At 53.5% G+C, this 12,505-nt stretch overlaps 1 protein-coding gene across 2 annotated transcripts in view; it reads right to left on the bottom strand.

Annotated features, from left to right (window-relative positions):
- The window catches only part of LOC147893172 (Zinc finger C-x8-C-x5-C-x3-H type family protein), a 102,203-nt gene extending 90,138 nt beyond the window's left edge, over positions 1–12,065 (bottom strand). For both annotated transcript variants that reach the window (XM_087387715.1, XM_087387714.1), the window contains exons 1-3: positions 11,616–12,065; positions 11,380–11,526; positions 11,083–11,220 (exon numbers count right to left, since the gene is read on the bottom strand). In XM_087387715.1, the coding sequence (XP_087243841.1) occupies positions 11,083–11,220; positions 11,380–11,526; positions 11,616–12,023 (693 nt within the window). In that variant the 5' untranslated portion in view covers positions 12,024–12,065. The remainder of the gene's footprint in view (positions 1–11,082; positions 11,221–11,379; positions 11,527–11,615) is intronic.
- Positions 12,066–12,505: the final 440 nt, after the last annotated feature.

The following is a 12,505-nucleotide window of genomic DNA, read 5'->3' as shown; positions in this document are numbered from 1 at the left end:
ATACAGGCAATAACAACTGTATAAATCAGGGAACAAACCGCAGCCGACAAGGTGAGAGAATGCTCCAAGGAATGCCCAGGTGTGAGACACTAAGTGGAGAGTGGAGGGCGGCTTTTATAAGCCCCCAGCGAGTCTGGTGGCTGGCCAAGGAACCAACCAGCAAGGTCCATTGACCCGACAAGGCCAATCGGTTGACCTGACCCGGGTCAGTTTAGGGTTGGGTTGACCCAACCATACCGGTTGGTTGACTCGACCAGGTTGGGGCCCAGTTTGGGCACCCAACTCAGCCTAAACCCTGCCTAAACTAGCCTCTCCCAGGCGGGCACACCCACAAAGAAGCACTCATTCACTATGAGATGCCATACTCTAATACCCTCTCTGCAGCTCATGGTAAGCACAATAATCTGAAGAAGCAAGCCAATGAAGATGCAACCATGGACCCAGACCCTCCAGCAGCGCACCCACTGGATTCACCTTGGAGAGAACACCAAATAGCCTAGATCTTCAAACCACAACACCACCTCGAACGGCAATGAGATGTCCTCAGCTATGATTCCCATGCTAGTCTGCACTAAGTTCCCAGTGGGGTGTAATGATCTGTGGAACACACCACCACCTGTATCCTCCGGTGAACATATCACAAACGGGAACCTCAGAAAACGAACTCTCGTACACACCGTGTCCATAGACATCAAGCAATGAACGCCAAACTCATCTCATCCATAGTTCCACAGCCCTACTTTGATGACCAGGGCTGTTATCAGCCCACACTCCCTCCCACAAGCCCTCTCTAGCTGTGCACCAAACAACCACCTACTAGTTCTGCCTCAGATCCCCCTTTGTTCGCATCAGCCGCACACGATCAGCTCCTCGATGTGCCTTCTACGTAGCAATGGCCTCAAGAATCCGTCAACTCAGCCCTCTCTAGGTCCCTCATCAACGATGGCGAATGATACCATGTGAGAGCAGTGCACATGCGAAAGCATGAGAAGCGAGGGAAAGAAAGAAAGAAAGTTTATTAATGTCCACGGGAGACCATAGGTCTATGCAACAGCAAAGAAACCTCCAAACTAATACAACTGATTTAGGAGGGCACAAGGCAGCTCCCAAGGAGTGCAAAGAGGCAATAGCAACTGTATAAATCACGGAACAATCCACAGCCAAGGGGGCTGGACAAGGTGAGAGAATGCTCGAAGGAATGCCCAAGTGTGAGACACTAAGTGGAGAGTGGAGGGGGGCTTTAAAAAAGAAGTTTATTAAAGTCTTCGGAAGACCGATGGGTCTATGAGACTGTGAAAAACCTGGTACAAACGAGCTGTGGTGGTGGAGCTACTAAACCAGCATCCACACCGATGCAAATGCAAAAAATGCAGAATGTCAATACTAAATCCTAAGTACAACAACATAGTCATGTCGGTAGTCGACTATCTCATCATCATCATCATCATCATGACCATCAGAACATCAGGGTGGATGAGGCAATGGAGGCATGAAATCGGCAATAGAGTGCTGTGGGCCCCTCAAAGGTGCAGCCCTGGCATGTCTCCTGATCATCGCTCTTCGTCTAACCAAGGCTACTGTGACCCCCGTCGGGCGAGACCTGACTCTAAACAGGGAGGGGATGTCCCCAAGTGTGATCCGTGTGTCAACCCTCTGTCTGAGCTGTCGGGTCACAGGCTCAGGGTCACGGTCATGTGGAGGCCTCGTCCGGTGGGTGTCCATGTAATCTAGCTGGAAAAACTCCGTGATAGAGCTCTGAGAGGGATCAGCCAAGGAAAAAGTCTGCTCCTGTCTCCGTGCTTGAAGTATCCTCTCGTGGCGTCTGAGTGCCTCATGAACGAAACCTGCCAAACATCTCTGGCTTGGGTAGGAGATGAATCGGGCCAAAATCCCATAGCTGTCTCTGAAGAGGCAGTAGAAACGTCGCGGATCTCATAGTAAACATGACACCTGAAGATGAAGTGCTCCTCAGTCTCAACCTCCTGCATGTCACACAAAGTGCATATGCGCCTCTCCCTGGGTAGTCGATCTACTCTGCCGCTCTCGATACGAAGTCTATGTGAAGAGACCCGGAACTGCCTAAGAGAGATCCTCAGTGAGTGGGGTAAGTAAATCTGCGTGTACCTTAGTGAGCTCTATTAGCATCTTTGGAAGACCAAAAAGATGTATGTGACCAATAAGAATCAAATCCCCAAAATGTAAATGCATGAAGCATCATGACTTAACTATTTGTAATGCTAACATAAAACTGAAAGTCTTTAGGGTTAGATTTGATTTCCCTGATACCTGCTTTTTGTTCTTTCTAAACAGCCCACTTGCCCCCCTTCTTACTTTACTTTATGCATCCCATGGCTCTTTGTTTAAGCTGGTCTGGAGTAAGCTCCTCTGATATCCAAATCTATGTGCATTTCAATCTATGAGTTTGTCTAAGAATCTTTATCTCTGTTCCCCTGTTTTTGCATAGAACTAGAGCATGTTACCCCTTTGAAGAACCTATTGGGTATCTTTTCTATGAGACTATTGAACTTATCTTCTGTTTATCCCTCTGCATTATACCATCCATTTGGCAGTTCCCCAACAAAGCATTATTAGGTCTTGCTGTATGTTCTGTGATTTTCTCAAGAGGGCCCACTATGTTAACTTAGTCATTCAATTATATCATCATCTTTTCTTTGATTGACCTCAGGCTTGAAGGAGGGGAGTTAGTCGCTTATCACTCAGCCATAGGTTGCTGCGTCACCCCCAAGCCTAAGTCTAGATCACCACGAGAGCTAGGCCGCCTAATAATGAGCTGCATGCGTCCCATCCTCCTATTAGAGTATGGCATCTCATAGTGAGAGAAGGCTTTTATGTGGGTGTGCCCGCTGGGGAGAGGCTAGGTTAGGTAGACCTGATAGGCTAGGATAGGCATGGTTTAGGGCTGGTTGGGTGCCCAAACTAGGCCCCAGCCTGGTTCGGTTAACTGACCTCTATGGTTGGGTCCACTCGATGCTAACCCACACAACCAGGGTCGGGTCAGCCGACTGGCCTAGTTGGGTCAACCGTCCTGGCTGGTCAATTCATTGGCCAGCCCACTAGGTTGGCTGGGGCTTTCTTTCTTTCTCTCTCTCAAGACTTGTGTAGCCTCTAGCTAGCTTCCTCTGAAACTCAGCTTCTAGAGGACTTCATCGATCCGCCAAAGTACACAAAGATCCACCTCCCCCACTCTCTAAGGATTTCGATCGAACAGCTCCTTGTTTCCTCGCACTGGCTTCGCATTGAGACTAGACAGGTGTAGGCACGTGACTACAAGAGATTGAGTCAAAGGAGCCTTTTGCTTTCAGATTCCCTGTTAGTACAAGATCCGAAGACATCATCACTGTCTATTCAGGGATAGTTTCGGATCCCTCTCCTTCCTCTCGTCTTACCCGGACCGGGGACTTCTGGCGACTTTCATTTACGAGGCTGTACGACACAGAGACCAGGTGCTCATGGAACATGAATCTTATGCCGCAGCAGCGCCGTACATCTTGTGACCTCCGCCAATATACAAAGGATCACCACAATGATGCCATGCCTAAACTTCTGTCCTCTCCATAGGCTCAGATACTTTGTACTAGTCTTATGTTTATGTTTATGTTTTATTTTATTTTATTTTTGCCGAAAAAACAGTGCTGATTATATTACTTCGAAAAAACAAGATACATGGGGTCAGTTTTGCAGCTGACGGGGCTGCATTCACAAATCGGACGCAGAACAAAAAGCTCTCTCTCACGGAGGGATCGGGCGGGTGTGAATAAACAGCCAGAGAGGCGGTGAATAGCGCCACTGAAGGCCCTGAGAAGTATGCTCGAAGAAGAGGCCCTGCGTATCCCAATCTCGGAGGAAACGTCTCCGCTTCTCCCGGCCAGCCCGGGAATCCCCCTGTATCTGGTCCCACTGGCCTCTGAGTGTGTGTATAATCTCGCTCCAGATGTCGGCCATGACCTGGGCAGTCGAAAGAGAGGTACCACCGAGGATCTGCGCGTAGCGCGAGGTCCAAATGTGCCATCCGACGATGCTGCTAATAATCTCCCAGACTGGCTGCCTCTCCTGAGATCCTGTGTCCGCCTCTGCCAAGTGCTGCGGGATGCCCTCAAGCGGCCCCCAAGTCCCCTGTGTGATAAGGAACATGGGGTCCTGCGGGCCTGCCTCGAACAACTGATGATAGCCAAGTGTGGTGCTGCACCAGCAGAACGCGCCCCAGGTGATCAAACCTAACTCCGGTGCTGCGCGAGTAAGGATCCCGAAGGTCCACCTCCACACTTCCTGGGCGCGAGTGCAGCTCCACAGGCAGTGTTTTGGTGACTCCTCGTCCTCATGACAAATCTAGCAAAGTCCATCCTGACCAATCTGCCGCAACCAGCTCCCCACTGGAAGACCCTTGTGGGCGAGTAGCCAAAGGAAGTAGGAAATCTTCCGCGGCCGCCAGCTCTCCCACAAGGCCTTCCAGAAGGCCTGCAAAAATAGCCTGGAGATACCCTGAGCATACCAACTGGGCCGCTGGGTGGGCGGGCGGCTCTGCATCCTCCCGAGAACTCTCCTGCCCAGTGTCGTGCTGTAAGCGAAGAAAGGGGTCGGCCCCTAGCCTGCCACAACCTCTGGCCATCTCCACTCACCTGGGTCCCAATCAAGCTCTGACAGGGCCCGCCCCTCCCAAAGCCAGAGTCGCCATAACTGCAGCTGATCCTGCTCTATACTAGGATCGATCCGCCAAACCTTCCCCACGAGGCCTACGACACGAACCCTCTGCCACGAGAGAAGGGGGTCGATGAGCACACCCTCTCTCCTGAGTCGGCTGTCCCCCAAAACCGCGAAGAAGGATACAAAGGTGTCGTCCATCCGGCCTGCAACCACCAGTGGGATGCCACGGGGGGTGAATTGTCCAAGCCAACGGGCATCACCAGGCATGAGGATCTGAATCTCGAGTGGGACCAACCAACCGACAGGAATCGCTCCATCTATCTCTGTGCATCTCGCCTGAGCTCCACGGACACCTCCGGCTGCCGCTGCTAGAGCAACGGTCTCCAAGTGTCTATAAGTGTCCCTCCAAACTCGAAGGGATCAGACTGGCCCCTGCATCTAGCCATCCAACAGGATATGTGACCTCTACCCCAGCTAAAGGCCCAAGGTATCTCTGACTTGATCGTTCCAGATGAGCGGCTGGCGGTCAATCTCCTCCTGACTCCTAGGAGGGGACTGGAGGAGACTGGGACGGAGTCGCCTCCAAACCATGAGAAGGCTACGAATGAGCGCGGAGCGGGGGTGAGTAAGCGGTGCAGAGGTGAAGATCCACCGGAGGGACGGTAGCCACTCTCCACCTCGGCGCGCGACGCAAGAACTGATTCCCTGCTGAAGTAACATCTTCCACGTTTGCCCCCCCGGGGTCAAACCGCGGATAACTAACTTGCCCAGCAGGGCCTGACTCTGAAGCTCAGGATCAATGACCCCCAAGCCACCCTCAGCCTGCGGAAGAATGACTGTCTGCCAGGCTCCCCTGGTTCTGGTATCTCTAAGACCATCCCCCCCAGACCACAGGAAATTCCGGACCATCCTCCTGAGTTGTGCTACGCAGGATCTCGAGAAGCACCAACAAGAGGCCACATACCAGGCCGTGGCCAGGAGAACCTGGTTGACTACAAGAGCACGACCTGCAAGAGAGCTTAGCAGTGCTCCAGAAAGCCAGCTTCCGTCGAATGAAATCTAGCACCGGGAGAAACTGCTGAGCTGGCGTGATGTCCAGGCCAACCTGAAAGCCGAGATATCTAGCAGTCTGCCCCCGTGGAATCCATCTGAAACCCAAAAACCTCCCCCACTGTGAGCATGCCCCAGGGTTTGTGAGAAAACCAACTGATTTGTTCCAGTTGATTTTCGCACCGGCTGCCGAGCAGAAGACCTCTAAGGCCAGCCTCACCCTCTCCAGCATCATCTCATCATCCTGAACATACAGCGCTGTGTCATCTGCATACTCCGAGTCCAGGAGCTCCGTGTCCTCCCTGATGGAAAAGCGAACACCCCGGATCCCGATCGACCTCGCCCGAAGATAGTATGTCATCGCCTCGGCGAAGAAGAGAAACAGGTAAGGAGCGAGGGGGCAACCCTAACGCACTGATCTCTCCAATCGAAATCGCTCTCCCATCCTTCCGCCGATGATGACCTTGCTGGAAGCTGTCCTGTATAACGCTGAGATACCCTGAATCCATCCTACTGGGAATCCAAGTCTCTCCAAAGTACCCTCCAGGAAGGACCAGTCCACTCGATCGTAGGCCTTCTCAAAGTCGAGAAGTAGGATGGCTAAGTGCGACCCGCTGTGCTGAGCCCACTCCGTCGCCTCTGAGAAGGTGAAGACATTATCTAGGATACTGCGATCCTGGACAAAGCCTGTCTGAGTGTCATGAATGAGGTCAGGAAGTAGTGGCCGAACTCTGGCGCTGATCATCTTGGCAAGGATTTTGTAGGCAGTGGTGAGGAGAGTGATCGGGCGCCACTGACGGATCTCCTGTCGGTCTCCTCCCTTCGGGATGAGGCAAATCAATCCCGAAGAGAGGCTCTCTAGCATATGTCCGCTGCTGAAAATCCTCTGGAGGGCTGCTAGGAGGGGCTGATGGATCTGATCCCAGAAAGAGGTGAAGAAAGCGCGAGAGAGCCCATCCTCGCCAGGGCATTTATGCCCATCGATGGCCATCAAGGCCTCCTGCATCTCGACAGTGGTGAACGGTGCCATCAACGTCGTCTGCATGCTGGGCTGAACAAGGGCTGGAATGTGCCTCCACACCTCCTCGCGGGAACGTCTAGTACGGGGGGAAAGCTGCTCCTGCTGGAAAAGAGTCTTGTAGAAGTCGGTAGCCAACCCCAAGACCTCTTCCTGATCAGTAACGATGTGCCCCTCCGCTGTCCTAAGACTCCGGAGCTAGTCACATGCTGCCCACTGGCCATGCGTCCTGAAGAACTCTTTGCTCATCCGGTCGCCCTTCCGAGCCCAGTAGGAGAGGGAGGCGTGATAAGAAAACTCTGAGCGACGCTAGAGAGTCTCCTCAAGAAGGGCTCTGGATCCGAAGCTCCTCCGAACCCGGAGCTACCTGCTGGAGTCGCTGAATGGAGGCGAGGTCCCTACGAAGAGCTCTCTCTCTGCCCCACCACTCCTGGCGAACCTGAAGGGCTGCGAGCTGGCAAATCGGGCTGGACTCCTGCAGAGCCTGCGCCACCGACTCTACCAGATCCACGCACTCGCCCCAATCTCTGTCCCAAAGGCTACCGATACTACTGCGCACCTCCTCCCTAGAGAAGATAAAATCAGGAATCTTGCACGAACGGGGAGGAAGGGACTGAGCTGCCGAGTCTAGTGATAAGAGCACTGGCGCGTGGTCGGAGAGTGTCGTCCCTGGCACTACACCCACCTGACCACCTCTGCTGATGGCCCAATCACTGACATAAAATATGTCCAGTCTCTCTAGGAGTCTGCCTCCTTCCCTGCAGAAGTCCAAGCTCCCGTGCCATCGGCGGAAGGACGGGTCTCTCCAGCTGTCCCTACCTCCTGTCGCGAAGATAAAGGAGTCCCAAGCGGACTGCTCTGCCTGAGCTATACCTGTAAACTCTGGTCCTCTGCCCTGCTGGCCTGCTGCTGGTCCTCCAAAGTCTCCAGATTGTTGAAGGCACCTCCAACAATCCACGAATCCATGTCTGGGAGAATCTCTGTGAGTGTCCTCCAGAAGGTGGCTCTGCATCGGAGGTCTGTGGGTGCATAGATGTTGAGGATTCCTATTTTGGAGCCCTCCAACTCTAGGCCAACCCAAAGTGCACGGCCTGGGATCAACGTACCATGGGCAAAAACTCCCTGGGCAAACGACTCGCAAACGGAAGTGCAGACACTGCCACTCCTCCCCTGTGCACCGATCGAGGGCTCCCAATAAGTGTGAGAGCGTCCAGGGAGGATCTTCCCGCAGCTACGGGAATGAGCCAGTGAAAGCTTATGCTCCTGGAGCAGGAGTATATCCAAGCGACCAATCACTGCTAGCTGAAGTTCCTGTCTCAAGATGAGCTTCCTAGGACCAGGGGTGCCAGAAGAATGAAACCCGTTCACGTTCCAAGAGACAAGGTGTAAGCTCATGATGAGGACTGGTAGGCTGCGAACAACTGTCTGCTCGCGGCTGAGGTCGATAAAGAGGCTGGTATTTCGGAATGAAGGCGCTGACGCTTTTCTGAGGGTTTGGAGGGGGAGGCGGGGCATCCTACCCATTCTTCAAAACTTTTAGCAAAGGCGTGAGGCCTTTGGTGCCATGGACAAACGCTTTCTTGAGCCAACTCGAGATCTCTGAGGTAGTCATCCCGTAGAAGGCGCGAAGTTTCTAAGGAGTCCAGGCTCTGACATCCTGGGGGAGGGGCCACGACAGAGGGGGCCTGAGAATCACAATCAATCTGAAACGCTTGGCGGCGCAACGCCACCGCAGGCGCACGTCACCCTTGGACCACTGAGTCTCGAGAAGCTGTCCACCCGACGGGCCTATCCAGGAGTAAACCTGAGCGTGCGTCTGCTCTCTGAGAGCCTCCCAGACCGAGTCGTCTGTCCAAATCTCGGTGCCGTCACTGAGAAAAGTGAAAGCAAAGCTGGGACCATCCCTCGGGACCAAGGCTACGATCTTCCCATCCGCCCCTTTACGGAGCAAGAAGATACTGATGTCGAGGCAAGCTGGGAAGGTCCCGAGGTCGGCCACATCCAAGTAATCCCAGGGACCGGACCTGTAGAAGTCACGAGAAAGCTCTCTCTCCTGGAACCGAGGCCCGCCAGAGTCTGCAACTGAGGGGGGCGGGCTAGCAGACAAGGAAGACTGCTCCAGGGGTGGTGCAGTCTCGAGGTGCCCTGCCTGGGGTGGGGAAGGGAAAGGAGGCTGAGGGGTAGGCAACTTAGACTCCACGGAAGCGACTGGCGGGGGGGGCGGAGGAGGGGGAGTGGGGGCTGCATGCGGCTGAGAAACCACCGGTGCAGCTGACACTACGGAAGAGCTGAGAGGGGCGGGGGAGGAGGGATGGGGCTGGGGCTGGGACTGGGGCTGAAGAGGAAGAGGAAGAGGAGGGGGCTGAAGAGGAAGAGGCGGAGGTTGATGCTGCGGGTCGGGAAAAGGGGACTGCGGCTGGGGTAGGGGCTGAAGCTGAGTGGAAGGGAGCTGGGGATCGGAAGAGAGGGGGACCTGAGGCTGCGAAGGACGGGCTACAGATGAAGAAGAAGCTCTCCCAAGACCCTGGGGCGGCTGCCTGTCAGGTCTCTAAGGCGCTGCTGCAGGTTGGGTAACCTCTGCCTCCTTGCCTCTGTCAGAAGTCTTCTTATTCTTTTCTCTTTTCCTTCTGACCTCGGTCCAGCCACCAGCCACCTCTGGACCGGGGACTCCGGCTGCCTCTACTCTTCCTGACGTGGCTGCCCGGAGGGAGGGGGAGGGGGCTGTTGGGGGGGGGGGGGGCCGAGAGGAGCTGGAGAAGCGTGGACAAGCAGCAGCCAGGTGCCCAAAGCCATGACACCTCAGGCACTGGCTTGGCTGTCCTGTGACTACCATGCTCTGAGTAATGCTGCCAGCATATGTCACGATCTCAATCACTGCAGGGAGGGACGCAAGGTCTGCCACAGCCACCCGGACTCTGGAAGCTCCTACCGTAGCAACCACGTCGACGAAAGTGTCATGCATCACCCAGCCAAAGTGGGAACCCAGGTCTCTGACTATCGGCCGCAACTCAGCAGCAAGGCCTGGAAAAACTAGCGTCACTGGGTGGCGAGGTATGCGGAAACGAGCATCAAAGTCCGCTACGTTGAATCCTCGGTACCAAGGGACTATCATGATGATCTTTCCATCCACAGATTTGGGGAACCAGCAATCAGGTTCCTCGCAGCTTTCGCAGTGGAGAGTTTAAGCCAGAAGATGCCCCTTCCCATAAGGGCCACCTCCTCGATGTGGTGGTCCTCTAGCATAAGAGTGGATTGAAGCCAATCCCTGATGGCTGGTCTGGAGGGACAGTGTCCAATGACTCTGCCATAGACTGAAGTGAGGGCAAAGTCGTTGGCAACCTGTTGTACCCGAGACGACTGTTGCTCTGTCAAGATCACGCGGTAGGCATCTGGAGAGGGAGGGTCCGGCTGGGCCTCCGGTTCCGCGCAGGGAGCCGCCATACTGCAAAGACAAACTGCGAGACCTCCGATGAGGAAGAGGCTGCCACCAAAAAAGGGGGGGGGGGGAGATAGACGAGGGATGAAGCCTGGGTGTGACGGAGGAGGATAAGGCGAGGCGAAGCGAGGCGAGGCAGAGGAAGAGGAGGCGATGGCGGGGTGAGGCAAGGCGGCGGGTATAGGGCGGGGGGGCGAGGCGAGGGCGTGGCGAGGCGAGGACGGAGGTCGAAGGCGAGGGAGAAGGGCGGTGGCGGAGGCGAGGGCGGAGGGCGGAGGCGAGGTGTGGTGGCGAGGGGAGGGCGTGGTGGCGGAGGCAAGGCGAGGGGCGAGGGGCGCGAGGCGGGGGCGAGGGGCGTAAGGCGGGGGCGAGGGCGAGGGGCGAGGGGCGCGAGGCGAGGGCGTAGGTGAGGCGGAGGAAGGTAGGGAGGTAGAGGCTACGGAAAGGGGGAGGAGGGCTCGCAGGAGCGGCAATCCTATGTTTTATTTTATACTTGTCTTGGGTGCAAAGAGGCTCCACCCATTCAACTCATTGTATTCGACATAATACTTGTCTTGGGTGCAAAGAGGCTCCACTCATTCAGCTCATTGTATCCGGATTTTTTCAGTCTCATGGACCCTTTGGTCTTTTAGTATGGGTGTTGATGCTCACTTAGTAGCTCCAGCCTTCAGATTGCTTTGTATCAGGTCCCTTGTAGTCTCGTAGACCCATCGGTCTTACGAAAACTCTCTCTCTCTCTCTCTCTCTCTCTCTCTCCACCAAACAGAACACACAAACCAAGACAAGACTATACACCTAATGTAGTCACTAATTGAGGTTTCTACAACATCAAAATATAGATATCAGGCAGACTTATGTCTTTATCACAAAGCGTGAACACTATTTGGTATGAACAGATGACTTCGGCTATGTTCACCTGTTCTGTGCCAAAATTAGGGGTCTGTTCAACAACATCCGAGACAGCTGAATTGTTATTGGAATATGCAAGCTTCTTATGCTCTTCGTACGCGGCACTTTGTGGGGGCAACGGATTTGAAACCGGCTGATCCTTGACCTGACAAAAGCATATTCAAGGTTGAAGGGTCAGCAACTAACAGCTGTTAAGACCTACCCGATCAAGAAAGCTCGACAATGCTTGCTCCAAAAAAGAATGGCTCCAGCATAGATGCTCCAAATTTTGCTGAAAGAAAACGCACGCACACTTGGCGACTACCTGGGGAGATTCCACTCTAGTCTTCAGTACTCTGACTTTCTGCTTTCGAACGATTATCTCATTGCCTTCCCAAATAATTTCAGCGGGTCCTTCCTCCACGTACTCCCAATCTTCTTCTTCTTCAAATTCAGGCACACCTTTGCGTTCCTGCTCACACACCATACCTTGTATTATTTGAACGACATATTATTTATTTCATCCACTGAAATCCACTGTTGATAAAGCTGTAAAATTACCTCATGTTTTGCGCTTTCCTCCCTTCTCCTCCTATCTGCATCCTCTTGCGCTTCTCTCTCTTTTGCAAGCCACATTTTCTCATGCATTTCATGTTCCAATCGCTCTCTGTCAAGAGCTTCTGCTTCCTCCTGCTCCTGTAGCCTAATCTTTAGCTGCTCCACGGGATCTTGAAGCCTCAGTTCCTGTTCTACTCTCTCTTTCTCTGCGATTTGTTTCCTCGAGAGCTTCCGTTTCATCTTCTTCATTTGTCTGCGCTTCTGCTTCCGGGGAATATTTTCCAATCCTTGGCTGTCATGATCATGCTCATACTGTGCGGAATTGGAAGGGTCGACTGAAACAGGATCCAAAACATTACCGTCCATGTGCCCTACTCCCTGCGCGCTCACGAATTGTTCATCTAATTCCATCTGTAAAGCCAGTAGCCAGTTTGCAAGTCTGCCCGCGCTGGCTGGATATTTGGGTTTAAATAGTCGTGGTATTCAAGGCACACGCTTCTAGATGTCAATGATAAGGTTGACCAGGGCACTTTAGATTCCAAATGAGGGCAACTCCTCGGGCCCTTGCTCTAGAGTAGGGGCCAAGAGAAAAACCTCGTTTTTTGTCCACTTTGACAAGGACAAAGTGGTTCCCAAACCACCCCTCCCGCTCAGGGCCCCACGTGGCTATGATTTTCATTGGGTGCATCAAGCTCTATTGGGAAAACCGCGAGTTGCTGCAAAAGGCTAAAGAAACAAGTTGAATACACTCATGAGGCCTACCGGGGCAAATTGAAAGGTGACAAGAAGAATAAGCAAAAGAAGAAGAAGAAGAAGAGAGAGAGAGAAAGGGGGAGAAAATGAGGGGGGCATAATTTAGCTTCAAGTTGAGAGAGAGAGAACGAGAGGACACG

The sequence above is a fragment of the Dipteris shenzhenensis genome, chromosome 16 (genome assembly GCF_047967505.1).
Source record: "Dipteris shenzhenensis isolate YYH24624 ecotype China chromosome 16, Dip_SZ_1.0, whole genome shotgun sequence".
NCBI classification, from domain to species: domain Eukaryota; kingdom Viridiplantae; phylum Streptophyta; class Polypodiopsida; order Gleicheniales; family Dipteridaceae; genus Dipteris; species Dipteris shenzhenensis.
The sequence above is the reverse complement of the archived record's forward strand: the minus strand, read 5'-3'. Positions and strand labels throughout refer to the sequence as shown.